The following is an 18,774-nucleotide window of genomic DNA, read 5'->3' as shown; positions in this document are numbered from 1 at the left end:
AAGCTTTACATCACACCAGATTACAAAGACCCATTGTTAATAACAAGATTAAGAAAATACTAACTCACAGATAAATATATTCACACCTTGACTGAAATGCAAAGAAGCTCTTTAGGATATGATAACTCAAAATGCATTTCACTATAGAAAATGGTGATAAAACTAAGAAAATTGAAGCGGGTGTTGGAGTAGAATACATTATACAGACTGAAAAGACCATTAGGGATTTTTCAGAAAGTAAACACGAATCTGTTTTGTATCAGTAGTAGAGAGAAAATGTTTCTGACATTCCAGAAGAAACATTGGCAGAAAGAGATAATATAGGTATATAATTTTCTTCATTAATTAATCAATATGTTCCTGTTTAAAAAATAAAAAAAAATTAGGAGTTTAAAATGAGAATCTTTCATCCATATATAAGCCTGACAATTACAGCTAAATGTAGAATTTGTAGATGAAAATGTTGTCTGAAAATATTGACAACAAATCCAGATGATGATGTACTTGTACTGATGATCTTCTGATAGCTAGGATTCACAGAATCGTCTAGGTTGGAAGAGACCTCCAAGATCACCTAGTCCAACCTCTGACCTAACACTAACAAGTCCTCCACTAAGCCATATCACTAAGCTCTACATCTAAATGTTTCTTAAAGACCTCCAGGCATGGTGACTCAACCACTTCCCTGGACAGCCCATTCCAATGCCTAACAACCCTTTCGGTAAAGAAGTTTTTCCTAATATCCAACCTAAACCTCCCGTGGCACAACTTTAGCCCATTCCCCCTCATCCTGTCACCAGGCACATGGGAGAATAGACCAACCCCCACCTCACTACAGCCTCCTTTAAGGTACCTATAGAGAGCAATAAGGTCACCCCTGAGCCTCCTCTTCCCCAGGCTGAACAACCCCAGCTCCCTCAGCTGCTCCTCGTAATACTGTGTGATTTCTGTAATTTACTGTGATTTTTCTGTGATTTACTGTAAAACTGCTGTGATTTCTCCAGGTACAGGAAATCTATTGAATTAATTGTCGGTGTTCAATGACTGACAAGATTTTTTTTTAATGGGCTGGGTTACTTTTAAGCATACTGATGAAAGAACTTTTCATAGGCATGCTGAGGTGATCATTTGGACAAAACTAATCTTGGTCTTCATGAAGGGAGCACATTAGGGGTCAGGATGTGACTCCTCATGGTGTTACAGTGAACTGCTGACTCTGAGTACTTTGTGAAACAGCAAGCATTGACCACTGTTGGAGGCAGTCTGCTAGAAAAGGTAATTAATCTAGTTACTTATTTTTACAGTGGGCGATATGGCAAATTGCATATTCCTAGGTCTTACCTTTTTGATTGGTTTTGAAGAATTCATCACTTGTGTACATGTTGCTTTCTAAGGTTCTTTCTCCATTGCTAATCTGTGGAAAGTGTTTGTTAACATCCCTTTTCTCCCCGTTTTTGAGTGTGCATGAGATGCAGTATGGGGTTGCTAATGAAAAATCCTTTCACAGCATGCAACTGAAGGTCATGTGTAAGAGCCTGGTTCTTTCTCTTTTTCTCCTTATGAATGAAAATATTGTTCTAACATAGCATACCAAAAATGACTTTCCAGATGAAAAGTGCACATTATTACCGCCAACCTTAGCAGAGGGAAATATCTAGCTACTCATGTTCAACCTAATGAGAAACTCCTTTCAACACTATTAGGAACCCCAAGATTTTTATCTTTTTCCTAAGAAAGAGGAGATAATTATCCTTGGGCATTTTAACAGATTGCCAGTTATTTAGGGTTTTTAAACTAGAAAAAATATGCATTCCTATTGCTTTATGAGATGTAATTCTTACCAAAATGTAACTCTTCTAGAAAACAAAAGTATTGAATGACATTTTATTTTCTTGGGGGGTGGGAGTGGTGTGTTTTACTAACCTAGGTTTTCTAATCTGAATGCTCAATATGAGGGCTTACTAACTCATTTTTACCCAGAAACAAAACAGTTTGCATTGTCATTATATGCTTATGATTAAACCAATGGCTAGAAACCAAGAAATAAATTGAGTGCCAACTGATGAAAATTAAGAAATAAATTTTCACTGGTATTTCCATTGATGTGCATATTCTAACAAAGAAGTTTAGGTTGGGCTCTTTGGAACTCTGGCCACAATACCTGGGTATTGAAAATAGCTTTTTCCTTAGTCCCCACAGAAAGCTGTAAGGTGATCAGAATTGATATTGGGAAAGGAATTTCCTTGCATCTGCAGTGCAGATCTTGCACAGTATATTCAGACAATAATGAAAATAAACTATTTTTTGTGTTATATTAGGTATTGTCACTGTCAGATTCAGGGTACCTGACTTGATGGCCTGATCATCTCACAAAGTAACAAGCAATATATTCTTGTCACATACATCATCATTGCATCCTAATTTAATTGCCTTCCAAGTGAAAATTTTTCTAAAATATTTTCTATATTTTCATCTTTAATTGGATTGTAGGGTGTTATTTGGTAACCAAATGTTGCTTACGTACATAGTTCTCTTGTTTCTTTTGGAATTAAAGATGCAACTTCTACTCATTTGATCAGGACAGAGTTGGGGTTCTTTTGTTCTGTTGGTTTTTTTTTCTTCCTAACTGATAAATTTGAAAAATAGATGTATGCTAAAGGTAAAAAACTTTATCCATCTATCTCACAGCTGACAAAAGCAGAACCCAAGAAGTGATTGGCTCAGTAAAGCAAAGGAAGAACCAAGATCAGAGCTCAGATCGCCTGAAATCCAGCCACTTCATTTGGTAAGTGTTGTTTATCAGTTAAATTACCGAAAGCATCATGGGTCTGACCATTCTTTTGTATGTCTGTTATGTACCTTGGCAGCAGCTGTCTTTGGCAATTTTTGGAGAAATCCTATCTGGACATCAGGAATTTTGGAATATCAGGTAGAACTAGAATCAATAATTTATTTGTAAATAAAGGTGGTGTTGAAAATTAATATGCTAAAATATGCAAATAGGGTATATGTTTTCAAGGAAAAACACAGTATGCATTAACTTCCTTTTAAATTAATTCAGCACAAGTGTCTTTGGAGCTTAAATGCAGTCTTCGGGAGAGTAAATACTGCATAATACGATACACTGAAAAAGGCTTGAAATGCACCTGCTAAAAGCTCCTTTTACTGCTGTAGTCACACAAAAACTTCTAGCTGGCAAATTCTGCACCTTATTTGCAGTGACTAAAACTTGCTAAAGGAAAATTGCTCCAAACAGAAAACTAAACTTATACAAGAAAACATTTGGGTTGCCATTAACTACATCAGTAACTGCAAGCAAATTTAACACCATTATTCAAATACAATACTATATAGTAATATTTGTATAGAGGTTTTTTTTCTGCATGTGAATTATTTGCTTATACATTCTTGTATTTTAAGTTGAAGTCAAGTACTCAAAATAGAGAATTCTTTCAGATTTGTATGTTTCCAAATCCATTCTGCATGAATGGGACTAAAGAGTTTGTAGGCTTATAACAAGACATAGTTCAAGCAGTCTAAAAAACAAATATTTTAATATACTTGTTTTTAAAAGGAAGTATTTAGTATGACAAGAATATTGGTTAAGTTGCACATGAATTAGAGCTAAAGCAAAAAGAACATAAAAACATTTAATACCACTTTCTCATGTCTAAACAGCACAACAGTTGAGGTACCTTGTCCTTCAGCTATAACACCTTGTACAGATGGTAACACTTTCATGTTACCCAGTTTAAGTATTAAGTAAAGTATTACGTGGAGGCGAGCTAGGGTAATATTTGAAGACGGGCAAAGAACAGCTAAGAGTAGAAAAAAAGTGCTGTTGATGTACTGGTCCCATAAACTAACACAGCACTGGACATGTGGAAGTGCTCTTTTGTGGTTGAGGTTTAAATCTGAGCACTTGGCAACAGTGGTTATTTAAAATCAGATAGCCTCAATAAAAATACAGGGTTTAATATAGTTTGTTGCCTCAATTGATTGAATAATTAGGTTATGTTTTTCTTTGTTTCTCCTGCAGTATCAAAAATCCGTTCTGTTTTTATTTTTTTTTATTTTTTTTAATAGGATCACAGTCACTTTCTCTTCTGATCTGCCAGGCAGATAGCACTACGTAATTGTATAGCTGTATGGCAATACAACATGCCTTATACTGCAAATACAAACTAAGTGTATTTGCGTCCTTTGGGGTTCAGAATAAATTCAAATTCTTGATAAATTAATGATGCTGTTTTTCTATCCCATGGCTCTCATAATGAAAAAAAGGGAAGAAGTTCATAGGGATAATTGTTCCCTTAGACTCAGCTTCTACTGAAGTTAACTTGCTGTACACAGATGTCCTTGGCTAATATACAGATTGAAAATTGGGAGTGGACATTACAAAGAAACTGTCTGTTGTTTAATGGAGCTAGCCCCTAGTTCTGCACTATGTGCACTCAGCAAGGGGCATATGAAAGTGGTACAGAGATTCTCTGCTTGGTTCACAAGCCTCCAGTTTAATCCTGCCACACCATCTGTATTCTGCATTGTTTGGGATATAGCTGTGGGTAATGGTTCTAGCTAGCAATAGTATTGCACATCTTTAAATTTCATGACATAAAGGGATGTGAGAATAATTCAGAATGGCTACCTGGCAAAAGCCAAAATCTGTGGGATGAACACAATGTAAACATGTTCAGTAATTTTCAGGTACATTCTTTCTTTATACAGCTACAGAGAGTATCTATTTAAGCTATATAGTATCTATCTATTATCTTTTTAATATCTATTTAAATATGATACGAATGACCATGCTTGATCCGTGGAATGCTATAACAATTGAGTAAATTCATTTGCTCCCTTCTGTCTCCAACTTACCTTCCAAAGCAATTCCTACTATGATATTTGGGAAATGACATATATAGTAACCACAGTTGTCCGCAACAAATTTCATTTACAGCTTCTCAAGACGGCATAAACTACTGCCTCTGAACACTTCCAAATGGGAAGAATCCTCCAGCACTGACTAGCATTACACTTCTCCATAACACATAAAAGCAATGTTAGCATCCCAGGCAGGTGCAACGCCTAGTGGATACAGATACAAGACAGTGCTGAGCATGTGCTGTGCACAGGTTCTCCCTCCCATGAGGTCTAAGGTGAGTGCTCTTCCATATAGATACATTCTCTGCTTATGTTTTTGTGGCAACCACACTGGAAGCTAAATTAAATTAACAGAGCCTGCTGTACTGAAAAAAAATCAACATGGAACAGCCTTAAAACAATTCACCTCTTAGGTTTTTACCTCCGCATCGTGTCCTTTCTCATAGTTTTTTTTGCAGAACCCTTACCTGATATGTATCTCACAACAGCAAATAGTAATGACAGCATGGCTAACCTGGTCAAAACCATAAGAAACAGTCATATCCCTATCCAACTAGATATGAACATGCAATTCACTAAGACACTACAAGATAAAGAGTAACTGTGGAAAAACTTATTCCTTGTGCCTTTGTTATGCTGTCAGAGGGGCCCTAGTGTGCCATAAGCATACTTCGTAAATCACCTACATATAGAACTGCTGTCAGCCAGGTGATGTATGTAGAGAAAAATTTCACTCACAGGGCAGCAATTATGTCACAACTACCTTTCTATCAGCAGTAAACCTGAAAAATCAGACGGGAAACCGACAATCTTCTTAAAAATAAATGACTGAGTGCAGCATTTAAAATATACTCTCTCTTACCACACAAAACAAAGTTAATAGTATCAGATAGGTGCTTCAGAAGAGCATGGTTTTGGCCATATGCTGTTTCCATTGAAAGATGTCCCAAGGAGGTTAAAGTCCAGGGGCATTAGTCTCTATCACCTACCTCTCAGAGCACCTTGTCTGTCACAAAACAGATTATGTTAAGACAATCAGTGCAGCAGCGCCAAGGACAGCAGATTTACTGAGTGCGTGGACAGCAACTGTCATAGACAAGTGCTGCAGATATGATGCTTCCTGCAAACATTCAGTTACAGTGGGGAGCAGACTGCTGCTGCCAGCACACTTCAGGTGCACCTGCACCTTTCCATAAAGAGCTCACAGGCTATGAGCAGGATTAATTGTTTAGTGCCAGTATTATATCACATGAAGGCCTTCAAAGTAACTACGGTAAGGAAATCTAAAAAAATATCATGGGGAATAAGTTATAAATTACAGGCACAGAGTGGCAACTGTTAGTTTTCGCTTTCCTAATGGCTCTTGATGCCAGAGCAGGTTTCTTGATACCATGTATAAATTAATGTTTTAGTAGAATTCTCACCACTTTGCTACCATGTAATTCTTGTCCTTATCCTTTCTGCTTTGTGTCATTTCTTGTGATCACTTACCTTTTTGCTAAAAGATCTAGTTTTGTTCTGATTAAATGAAAGAGAGACATACTGAACTAGGTGAATTGTCAAACACCTCTAAGACTTTACAGCATTAAAGTATTCCCAAAATAAGCATTTCCCTAGGAGAGAAGACTTGGCAGATAACCCCAACAACAAAATTCTTGAACACTACCCAGTTAATGGGAGTCTGTTCAGGGCTAATTTACATAATTTGACATGATTGCAGTTATAAACAATTCCAAGAAGCCTTGGAAGCAAGAATGTCACTGAAGCCTACATTTTATTGTGTTTCATTGCATTTGGCAGCTGTACAAAGCTGTGGAGCATGGAAATTTGCTCAGATGAATCCTGATTATACAAACATAACACAAGCTTTGAATGCTCAATTCAATTTTGTCCTGTACAGAAAAGCTACCACAAAGTCTCCCAAGGCCTCTGTCCAGTCAACCCCCACAAAATACAATGAAAACTTTTGAGATACTGGTGGTGGTTCCCTCCCTGTTAATGCCTGACAAACTGCCATTCTGTCCAAAGGATAGCATTTCCTGAAAGAATAGCATGGATTTCCTGAACATCTGACTTGAGCTTCCTACAACTGAAGGTAACCACATAACAGAAAATAAAAAATTAAAACTGAAGTAAATCATATTTTATTTTTAATCAAGTTATATATGTGTATATATATACACACAGAGTTCTAGTCATACAAAGCTGTAAATGAAGTTGGACAATAATTCTATAATACATCTACAGACTCAAGGAGAGTAGCTGAGGATGACACCAATTTTCTACTTTCGTCGTAAGAATTTTTATCATCTTTACATTCTAACAACGCAAGTGAGAAGGAAAAAGCTATCTGAAAAATGCACTTTTCAAAAACCTGTGCAGTCTTCTATCAACTTTGTGAAGTCCACTGCCCCATCACAGACTATCATAGTCCCTCAGAATACAGAGTATGTTTTGCAGAGAAATGAGAAAGTATCTTCATTCAAATATTAAGATACAAGATACATGTTTGGAATGCAGGGCAAGTACTTTTTTTTTTTTTTTTTAACAGGGAAATCTAGTTCAGTTGGTTTACCCTACTCTGGCTTGTAAGTCTTGTCTTTTTCCCATTTCCTTTTCCTTACCTATAGCATCGTTCTTAATAGAATATCTGTCTGACCTAGGAATCTATAGAAGTCAAAGCATCCTTTCAGTCAGAAGAAAGTGATTTATAGCACCTACAAAGCTATAGCCATTTCATAGAATCATTAAGGTTGGAAAAGCCCTTCAGGATCATCTGGTCCAACCATCACTACACTACCAATGCCACCCACTAAACCATGTCCCTATGCACCAGGTCCAAACTTACCTACATCTGAATACTTCACAAACTTCAAGACTACATAAGCATCAATACTTACAGTCCTGCTAATTTGCAGTAGTCCTGCTGACTGCATAATATGGAAAAGAAATACCAGAGCTTTCAAAACATAATAAAAAAGACCCTTCTCAGATAGACAGCTTCCAGTTCATTCACAGAAACTCATGCCTTACCCACACACTAAATAAGAACATTTCAAACAGAGTTCATTGTTTGATGTTGGAAAGCCCTGATCAGTTTTAGACTCTCATTAGTTTTCTTCTAGCTTACAGCATGCACAAGAGGCTGTGTACTATGCTGTATGATGAGAAATAACAGCATTTTGATTGCACTGGATATTAACAAAATCCTTTTTGAACATAAAACTTTTAATTATTTCATTTGTCTATCATAAGGAAACAACTAATTAGCTTTCACTTCTCCTGGGCATTTTTTTTTTTTAATAGAAGACTTACTTACTTAAGCACAGTCTATAGGGTTTAGTCTAACAGCGCCGTACCTTCTGTGGGAGATTGTTTTCTGTCTGTAACTCTATTCCATATTAGAAATACAATCCTAAAGTAGTCAAATACCATTTCAGAAGTGTTTTTTTTTTAATTACTTAAATTATTGCATTCTATTGCTGCAACCCCAAATCAGCTCTAAAGTAGTAAGTATGACAAAATGGCAGCAATATCCTGGAGTAGAAATCATTAATTGTCACCAAAGGGTTGGGTTATCTACCAAAGGATTTGTTATTGCTATTCAGTAATAGTTGGACAGTAATAAAAAGTTATCAAAAGGCATTTAAAGAAATACATTAATATATTAATTCTACATTTTAGAAATGTTACAAAAAATTAGGTGCAGAGATTTCACTTACTATGAAACAACCCCACTGCATGACAAGATAATTGTTAAAATTTGATAGAAGGCTTAATTAAAATTCTGCCCTTGAGGAACTGAAAGTGAAAGCTGGGATGTCTTCCAGATGAGGTAGTTGAAGTCTGCTGCTCCAGAGCTACCATTTAAAGACAAAGATCTGGATTACATTCAAGTATAAATACAAATTATGGTAATCGTATGCTTTACTGATCCCTGTCTGAATGGTCTCTGCACTAAGGAAGAGGTTAAACTGCATTACCAATGTCTTAATATACTAACTAATGATGGCTGTTGAAGTCAAAGAAAAAAAACAAAAACAAAACAAAACAACTTACTAGTGGCCAGAAAATACATTTGCAAACCCTTGGTGGCTATTATAGAAGAAACTAAACACAGGGATAAAAATCCCCATAAGGCTGACCCTCAGCTCATGGGCTTATATACCACTAATGTAGGTTTTTGGTAAGAAAGGCTAGCTGTGCCATATTTCACAGAAATGGAGTACACAACTAAGTGTACTTCATATACTCAAAACTGCAGAGGAGCAACTGGGACCATTCAAACTCAGACAAGCTATTAAATTTTCCCCAGAAGCTAAATCAGGTACTTGTTTAGAAAGTATTGTAATCTCATTTTATTTGTCCTAAGATATAGACATGTCAGTACCTGACATGCTAAATATCTTAGTTTTTACCTTTAGAAAACCTCAAAACCTCATCTTCTTTTGAAAGATCAAATTTGACTATCTTCAGCTTCTAACCCCTGGAACCTGTTTTGTCTTCAGGATAACCTGTCTCACTTTATGGAAACGCTGATATGTTTCTGAGTCATCCTGCCACATCCTCTTAGCTAGATTGAGTAGCATGCTCTCTATAAGCATTATATCATGAAGCATGTTCTAGCCTCAGAATTTCTGTGGCTTTTTTGTAGTTCTCCCTTGTATTTCTAAATCGTTTATGAAGTGCAGACACCAGGACTGGATTCAATGTCTTAACAGCATTTTCATCACTGTGAAATTACTTCTAAGTCTTTACTTGCACTTCTTACATCAGGCCAAAAAAAAATGCAGTAGCCTTTTTAAGTAAGGAATTGCAAAACTAGCTCATTATGAGGCTGTTATCATCCATGAACCAGTAACTGCTTTTCTGAGCTGCTACTTAAAAAAATAAAAAAAAAATAAAGCTTTACTTTTCTTGTTCCTAAGTAGGTTGGTTTGCATTTGACTCTACTAAGGATCATTCTGTAACAATAACTTTGTCTTAGCGGCCTGTTAGTAAATCATCTATTTTGAACTTGTAAGAATATAATAAAAGTTTTATAACCTTCTGAGGTAGCTGTCATTGGGATCAAATGTAAACATATCTTACTGGAACTGTGCAAAAAAACACCAACAAGGATAAATCTGATTCTGTTCTGTTACTAAACAGATTACTCGCACTTCAGATATAGAAACAGAGCTTTTTTTGAACCTTCATTGAAATGAGTAAGACTTACCTGAGTAAACTGCCAGTAAAGCTTCATTCTCTTGGCTTTGGCATAATTGCATTCAATGAGCCTGGGCCTGCTGTTCACATCCACCAGGCATCTGTTGTCATCATCGTCAATAGTGGGACTCAGAACACCCACATGGAGCTGCTGATTGCTTGTGTAATAAACATTCTGCAACAGGAAGCACAAACTAGATTTGTGGCCTCTAGACAGAAGCACTTTTTTACCAAAAAGCAAATGGCAAATATATATATGCTGAATAGCAGTAGGCTGACCCCATGGTGGCTTTTAAATTATTTCTGTTCATGCAGGAAGTAACATAACATTTTAAAAGTTGATCTAAATTAATTGTTACCAACAAGTTGATGTTTGCTGATTAACAGAAATCAGTCCCCTACTCAGTCTGGTTCAGTCTGAGCACCCTTCTGGGCAGAAGCAAAACAATGGCTCTGGTTGGAGGAACTCCCTTATTCTGTTTGCTGGCAAAACTCTACAGAAATAAGAAAGTCAAATGTAGTTATGCTTAACAGAGATAATTAGCTGGTTGTCACTTACCTTTAGAGAGCTCACCCTACCTGCTAACATCACTTTTCAGTGTGGAACAGTTTAGAAAAAGAGATCTGAAATCTTGTATCCTTGCCTGCTATTGGGACTGGCCAATAACCAGTTCATAATCAGCATGTAAAACTAAGCTCCAGCTGAAGCAAACTGTGATGGCTAGTCCGTCTAACTAAGCTCTTTCAGGATGCTGCTTTGCTTATCCAATAATATGACTATTACTCTATTATTATGGATATTCTGTATATTATAGCATCTCATCCAATGATATCACATCTTATTTCAGAATTGAACTCAATGCACAACCTGATGATTTCACTACAATGTTTTATCTAATGGCAGTATTGCTTTAAAAGCACATACCCTATACGAATGCTGCTTCAACTGCTAATGAACAGTGAGCTACTAGTTTGGTTTGCTCATTGCCAGACAACTTTTCTGAAAAACCTATGGACAGTCCCTGGCTCCTTTACCCAAGCCCCAGAAAAAGAGTCCCTGAGTTACACCTTATAATGTACTTGTTAAGTATGCACATGCAACTGTTTATTGATCATCTTTTAAAGAGACCTGCGGGTAAAATAATGTCTTACATGTTAAAACCAGGTTTATGTTTTATCATCTACGTAACCCAATAAGAAGACATTTGTACTTGTGATTTAAATAAGTTATTATAAAGATGAATGGATGACTGCCCACAGCAGTAGTTTATTCAGGAGGATGCTTTTAACAAGGATCAATAAGTATGCTAGCTGTTCTGCAGTATACTTTAGCACAAAATGGACAACTAGAAGCACTTTTGTTTAAAACACTTCAGAAGATAGAGGCAAAACAGATTTTTCCAGCACATCTGCTCTACAATATTGCAACATCACCATCAACTAACACAACACAGGATTAAAATTTTGCGGTAATTTAGGAAGGTAATTTTTGAACAATCACTCCAGTACTTTCTTGGAAGTCCGAATGACTGAATGTTGAATATGGACTACTAAGGCATTAAGGTAGTTTTGAAATTTTGACTCAGACCTTGAATCTTTGTTTCTGCTAAAACAAATGTGTCAGTAGTCTTTATTCAAGGGAGCCAAAAATGTGCTTAGTTCTGCTGAAATTAAGACACTGGCTAGCTGCTGATGTAGAGCACTCATTCAAAGTTTCTTTACACTTTCACTGAAGAAGAGACTCAGTCTCAGCAAAACACAACCACACATTTTCACACCAGCAGCACACACACATTCCCTGAAGAGCTGCTGTATTTCCACAGAAAGAACCCTGTTTGGATACTGGTACCAAAGTGGATGATTTAAAAAAAAAATAAAATAAAAAAATAAAAAAATAAAAAGGAACAACTCCCTTTTTCTTTAAGAAAATGAGCCTCCTTATATTTCATTAGTCTGCTCTAGCCCACAGCATTTCACCATCTGTTTTTTTTCACTGCAATAGTATTGATATATTGCTGCGTCTCCTGGGCAACGGGAAAGGAACACCTTTGTTCGGGAAGTCAGTTAGGTTGGAGAAAAGGCACTTGCCTCTTGAAAAGGTGAAACTGCAAGGATTCAATGTTACAGTCAGAAACTTACAGGATTTGTGACTAGCAAAGTGTCAGATGAGCCTTAGGCACATCTTCAACTACAATCTTGCCAGGTGTTTTTCAAGGGTGGATGAGTGCAGTTTGCACGCTGACAGGCTGGCTCTGGAGGCTGCCACTTGCCACCTGTGTTCCCTGCCCATTCTACACGTCCAGCTGCATTCAGTGTCCCCAAGAAATTTCCTCTGGAAGCCTGGGGCTGGCAGCTAATCTGCTGCAAAGTAACGCAAAAGAATTTGTTCAAAACAAAAATCTGGTATTACTAATCTAAAGGTTCACAGCAAATAAGCTTGCAATACCTGCATCTGAAGAAAAGTAATTCATTTGCCTTCAAAGCTTGACATACATCTCTGCCACAAAGTTTCTGTTTCTTATGTTTTTAAAGAACAGCTTCATGACTGATCACGTTTATAACTGATCTTCCCCTGGACAGTTAGAATTGGTGCAGGTGTTTTTTGTTTTTGTTTTGTTTTTAAACTGTTTATAACTTTTTTAAATTTTTTTTCTCAGAAACTTTGCCTGCAGATTTCCTTGTGCCTTAAATACTGCATCTTCCAATTAATGGAACAGTTATTTTCTTGAATTTATTTTCCTAGAAGTGTTCTATTTAAGGTCACTGCTGCATTTGCTGTTTCTATTACATGCTAATCTCTCTGATTATTCACATTAAGATGAAATATAAAACAAACTGTGCTTGTTATCGTATTAATAGTACTAGTAGAATGTTTCTCAGGACCTTTCTAAGATGAAAGAGTGAGGTTTAGTCGCAACATGCTTGTTATCTGTTCTAAACAGCTTTTTCTGCTAAAAAAAAAAAATAAAGGACAGTTATTTACCCTAAAAAGACAGCTGAAAGATGAAAACACAAATGAGTGGTAGTTAACAGCTGCATAGCCTAGGATTCCCAAGAAATCTACATAATGACTGTGAAATATTAGAGAAAATTTGCTGTCCAAAATATTTTTCCCACTTCCATTTCAGGCAAACTGACTGCTCTACATTTTTTTTCTATTTAATATTCTAAGTCTCACTTTTTCTGAAAAAGGAATTTTCTTGAATATCAGGAAGATTCACAGTACAATATTGTAATGAAAACAAAAGTTGCATACACTGCTATGACTCAGACCAACTCCAAAATAAAGGAGAAGCAATGCCACCCTTCATTTACCACTGGACCAAGCATAGCCTTGCTCATTTTTGGGGAATTCAAGGACTCCCTCCCTTTTGATGTAATCTCATGTAGCAAGTCGGCATGGAAGAGGAAAAGGAGAGTTCATGCCTGGAGTCACAGGCTTCCCTAATTCTTAATTATTATGTTCAGAATAAAGGGTCCTTTTGCCTTTCTATTCCACTTAATCGCCTCCTAGACAAATTCTGCTTTCAGCTGTAATCTCGAAATTTCACTTGTATAGCCAGCCATCTAACTGCCAAAAAGTTCACCCTCTGCTAAGTTACTGCTCACTGGGAAACACAAGTGCACATCCATGCTAGTGCCAGAAGCATAAAGTAGGCATAGCAAAAAGCAGTTCTGCATAAGAATGCTCAAAATCTGAAAAAAAAATAGTTTGTGATTTACAAAAGTTAGAGCTGAGATAATGCACACTGAATCTAGCATATGCATCTAGCAGATACATACGTCTTCCCTGGTGTTGGAGCTCATCTGGCTAGATTTGGCTACTTTTGTTTGTACTGGGGGAACCATATGAAGCACACATCCCCAGTTCATACTGCAGTTCCCTCATGAAGGCAGTGAGGCCCAGCCGAGCCAGACGGAGCAGGCTAAAAGCTTGGGACAGACCTCAGTAGTACAGATCAGCCAGTCAGTCAGGGCCTGGCAAACTGGCAGTTGTTGCTGTCCTTTCTAGAAAAATGCCAGCTGGATTTCCATTGCAAATTTCCTCTAGAGCTAGAACGATAATTTTGGTGGGATACTCACATCATAGGTGCTTTGATGTAGTGCTGCCATACAGAACACATCCTAAATCTGCCATGCAAGCAATGAAGGCTCATTCAAAAAACTTTTTTTACACAGTAAAAATACTTAAAATACCTATACAAAATAAAATTTGCACAAAACCAAACAAAAACCAACATGATGGCTTTGAGTACAAGGAAGGTAAATGACCTTTCCTTATTTGGACACAAATACATTGTTTTGGCCTCACAACGATGTAAAATTTTTGTTCATGAGAATTTTGCCCTACAAGGTCAAATCATTATTCCCACTGCAATTAATACTGAAAATCCACTGACTTTAAGTGCAATGAGATTTTTGGCTCCAGGTTTATTATTAAACTTGGAGAAGCCACCAGAGTTGATAAAGAACTCAGAGCTGCACTGAGTTGCCAGTTGCAGTAAATTATTCATAGGAGCTGGTTTATCATGTAGCAGAAAGTTACAGTAAGATGTTCAACTTAACACAAGACAATTATCTGAAGGATAAATTGCCATCTCCCCACTGGAAGTTTAAAGCAATACACACTAATTTTCAGGCTGAAAACCATTTGTAATCCTTATGGCAGTGTTCCCAGACAAAATCACTCTGGAGAATGGTACATGACTGTGCATTTATAATGAGCAAACTTAATGCTCACCAGCAGCAGTATTTATTTGTTACCCTGCTGTTGGCATAATAACTAAGAGGGGTAAGAAGTCTGATCTGCCACTACTTTATGCCACCTTTGAACAATATTGTTTTTTCCAAATGAGTCCAAGAAGTCATTTATTGTCAGGAGTAACATATTAACATATTAGAAGTAACATATTAACATATTAGATCCAAAGTCTCACAGCAGATTTGTACTTGAGTACAACTCCAGCTAAAGAGCAACCTGGTGGATTTCAGTAAATCCAGAGTTGGTTAACGTTGCTGCTTGGATATTTATACTGTTCCTGATTTCTCTTCCAGCACTTCTTGTTACATAAACACATCTGAATGAAAGAACCTTGTTACTCTGATAAGAAAACTCTCTGCAGAATCCAAGTTCATTATGGATAACACAAATACATCACTAAGATCAAAATCAAGTGTTTTCCCATTTGATATTCAAGTAGAAAGAGCCTTCTCGCAGAAACCCTGCTATAAAAATCAATGAGCAACTGAGGAATAGCATCCAGCAGCAGCTGCTATTTCTACAAGCTAGTAATTTCACATGGAGCAGAATCACATAGATTTTCTAGACATAGCTGGCATGGTACTACAAACATGAAGCTGTTGTGCAAAATTATGCGTTGAAACATACTCTTAAATACTTTGTTGTACCCTTGTTACTGAGGGTATATAAAGAACATCCTTGTTTACGTAATTCTACCAATCATCTTAAATGACAGTGACCTTCATACTTTAGTCCAACAATTGCGTATAAATTTCCTGACATACACACACACTAATATATGAGCCACTCTGAGTCTCAGAAAACCAAAGAATTATCCTTGCAGTTGCATACACACTTCATGTGATGTGACAGGAGAGAGGCTGTGCCGTCCTGTAGCCACAATCAGCAGCATCACTGCATCTTGTGCTGCCCTAAAAAACTTACTGCTGAAGGAATACAAACATAAGAACACAGACTGAGAATTAAAAATAAATAAATAAATAAATAAATAAATCAGAATTTTTCATCCCTAAGCTATATATCAAAAGTTAGAAGGTGTTTTATTTTTCTGAGGTAGGTTTTCAGCTGGTGCAGCCTGATGTTACAACTTTGAAATAATTATAACCATGTTTTATTCATGTCCGTGTTCAGTTCACTCTGAAACTTGTCTTACTGTTCAGCTGACAAACAGCTAGTATACCAAGGGTAGCCACATGCTAAATTAGGTTTAAATTATAACGTATGTAAGAAGGAAACTACTCACTATTTCACCTCAGTTCTTAGATTCACATCTACTGAGTGTCTTGACTAGTCATGACTAGTTAGAAAAACCTCCACAGTGCAGCAGAGGACTTCAAAATAAAACTAAAGGAAAAGAAATTTACTTTGTTTAAATTCAGAAATACAACAGAAACTCAGCACAGATGTACAGCACTTGCATAGACAATTTCCTTTGATTTTATTCTCTCACATGATTGCTTCAGGAATTGTAGTACTGCTGAGATTGTGACACATGACCATCTGGGAGCTCCATCTTGAAGATTTATTACTTTCAGGTATATTTGCATTTCCATATACAGAACATTTAGTGCTGCAGTTTCCGTGGTAAGCAGTTCCTGTTACCAAGCTGTCACTTGCGCTGCTCACTGGATACTTCTGTATACTGAATATTATCTGTATTCTTCCCAGGTTAGAATTAGTCATTTTCCAGAGTAAAACCCTGTCATTATTAAAGTTTGCAGAGGTTTTGCTTCAGGTTTTCATGTCATATATACTTTATAATTACAGAACTTTATAGGCAAATACTATTCTTGGACTACTTTCACAGTCAGTAACATTATTTTTAATAAACTACACTATAGTAAATGAAATCTCTGACAGTTTTGGTAACCATGCATTTAGTATTTAAAAGCACCAGAGTTGCTTTTTCAAAATATGAATACAATTACAGACATCTCATGTCTATGCTGTGATTTCATTTTTTTTTTTAAATGACTCGTGACTTAACAAAGTTTACAACATGTTAATGGAGGATGAGTTAGTTCGAATGTTCATGGTGCAGACACAAGTGATAACAACCAAAGGAAAGTAGAGACCACCTTGCATCATTTTGCACTGGTCATTTATGTCATTGACAGGTGAGTTTTTCTTTTTATAAAAAAGTCAGGGTTTTATTTACATTTCACTTTGAGTTTGTGCTTAATTGCTTTAACAGATGAGGACTTTTTGCATGGTTATTCAGTGGATGGGGTAAGAGAAATAGGTTGGACTTTGCAGCTTTTGGTCCCTTGGAGAAAAAAAGGGAAGTTACTCTTGTGTTCCCACCCTGGGGCATGTGGTAGTATTTCCCCCTTTTAAACCAAGTTAAGCCCATTAAGCTGAAGAAAAGAATTTCTGATGTTTTAAGTGGACAGCATCAAAATCCTGAAATAAACTAGCCTACAGAAAGTAAAAATTTTCCTTAGCTGTAGATGTATTTCAAGTAACAAAGTCTATCACTTCAACTGATTTGTTTCTATCTTGTTGGTCGCTGTGTAGACTGACAGAAGCTCATGGAATTTTATCTAACCCAGCTATATCCTAAAAATGAGATTTCTTTCCTGAAACATTTTTAAACCTTCCAAAGTTAAATGGAGAAATACATGTAGCTTAACTCAAATACGTCTGATTCTTGAAAAATGACACTTTTCCTGGCACCAAATATCTTGAAGTAGTGGCTCCTCTACTGTGGGTGACAGTAAATAATATCAGACAGAAAGAAGTCAGCATCTAGAATTTATATGAAGAGTTATAGACACTTTGACCTCATGCAAAAATTGTAGCATCAGTCCTGCCTGTGTTCATGAATAAATTTCAAAGTTCACAAAGTTCTGCAAGGAAAATCAAAACATGTCTCAGACCAGAACACTGTGCTCACACCCTAGACATTGCTCCTTTCTTACATTTTCACCACTTACTGTACTTGCAGTGCTAACTATGTTTTTTAAAGGAAAGGTAGAAATGGGAGGTGGACATCAGAAGTAAGCATACATAAACATTTCTTACCATGAGTGCTTAACAGTTATTAAGAAGACTTTCCAGAGTAGGAACAACTAAATAAATAATGCTGTTTAAAAGGCAGAAAATTGGCTTCATGTCACACAGGACATTAATGTAAATTCAACTGTCCTAGCTGTGTAGGAAGGCTTACAGTGATTCACATGTGAGCTTCGACTCCTGTGACTAAGAACACTGCCAACTCTGTACTGTCCCCCTTTCACAAATCATGCTGTAAACTTTGGCAAGAAATGAAACAGTAAATACTATGATACGCAGATGCGCATTGCTTGATTGTTCAAATGGTAAGATACCTCTCCCACTGCTTTCATTAATGAGGGCTTGCTTTCTGGGGCTTTCAGTCCTACTGTGAAAGCTCACATATAGTCGCGGGCCTTACAGGTATCCACAGGCCAAGTAGAAGAGACTCGGTTTTTCTGAGCAACTGCTTGTCATGTGGATGAGGCAACAAAGTAAAATCAACAACTCTAAATCCATGTTGTTTGAATGACCTTCAAGTACAATAGAGAAACCTCCAGTCAATAGCTAAAAGAGCTATGCTAAGCTTCAGGCTGCTAAGGTATGACTAGGCTATGAGGATAAGCCGTCTTCATCACAAAAGGTAGATTATGTCACAGATTTTCCCTTGCATTTTCTGCCTGTCTTCGGAGCCTGTATTTTATCTGAAGTAGATTATCCTATAAAGGTATCTGCAGGAGACAGACATAAAGAAAACTCATTCTCTCTTGCTATTTAGACTAATAATAAAACTAGGCACATCAGTCCCCCCTAATCAAAAGTCAGTAGATATTCTCAATAAAACAGTTATTTCAGGACTCTTTTAAGTCAATTAATTTTACAACATCGTTTTGATTGTTCTGAACCAACAACAGTTACTTCTTTTAATA

At 36.7% G+C, this 18,774-nt stretch overlaps 1 protein-coding gene and 1 long non-coding RNA gene across 24 annotated transcripts in view; one reads left to right on the top strand and one right to left on the bottom strand.

Moving 5' to 3' along the window:
• The window catches only part of LOC308195592, a 266,452-nt gene extending 261,397 nt beyond the window's left edge, over positions 1 to 5,055 (top strand). For 11 of the 13 annotated variants that reach the window (XR_013951646.1, XR_013951647.1, XR_013951648.1 and 8 more), the window contains one exon: positions 1,111 to 2,398. This is a non-coding gene — a long non-coding RNA (uncharacterized lncRNA). Of the gene's footprint in view, positions 1 to 1,110; positions 2,930 to 4,086; positions 4,209 to 4,957 lie in introns of those variants that run through there. The other 2 variants (XR_013951645.1, XR_013951644.1) reach the window with 2 other exon arrangements.
• GALNT18 (polypeptide N-acetylgalactosaminyltransferase 18) overlaps positions 1 to 18,774 on the bottom strand; it is a 317,660-nt gene that overhangs the window by 9,299 nt on the left and 289,587 nt on the right. For 9 of the 11 annotated variants that reach the window (XR_013951621.1, XM_080593302.1, XM_080593310.1 and 6 more), the window contains one exon: positions 10,100 to 10,264. Coding sequence is in view for 10 of the 11 variants with exons in the window: in XM_080593302.1 (XP_080449428.1) it covers positions 10,100 to 10,264 (165 nt within the window). In the remaining variant the exon portion in view is untranslated. Of the gene's footprint in view, positions 1 to 2,533; positions 8,742 to 10,099; positions 10,265 to 10,299; positions 10,584 to 18,774 lie in introns of those variants that run through there. The other 2 variants (XM_080593309.1, XM_080593304.1) reach the window with 2 other exon arrangements.

Source organism: Anser brachyrhynchus (genome assembly GCF_964034855.1).
Source record: "Anser brachyrhynchus genome assembly, chromosome: 5".
In the NCBI taxonomy this organism is placed as follows: domain Eukaryota; kingdom Metazoa; phylum Chordata; class Aves; order Anseriformes; family Anatidae; genus Anser; species Anser brachyrhynchus.
The sequence above is the reverse complement of the archived record's forward strand: the minus strand, read 5'-3'. Positions and strand labels throughout refer to the sequence as shown.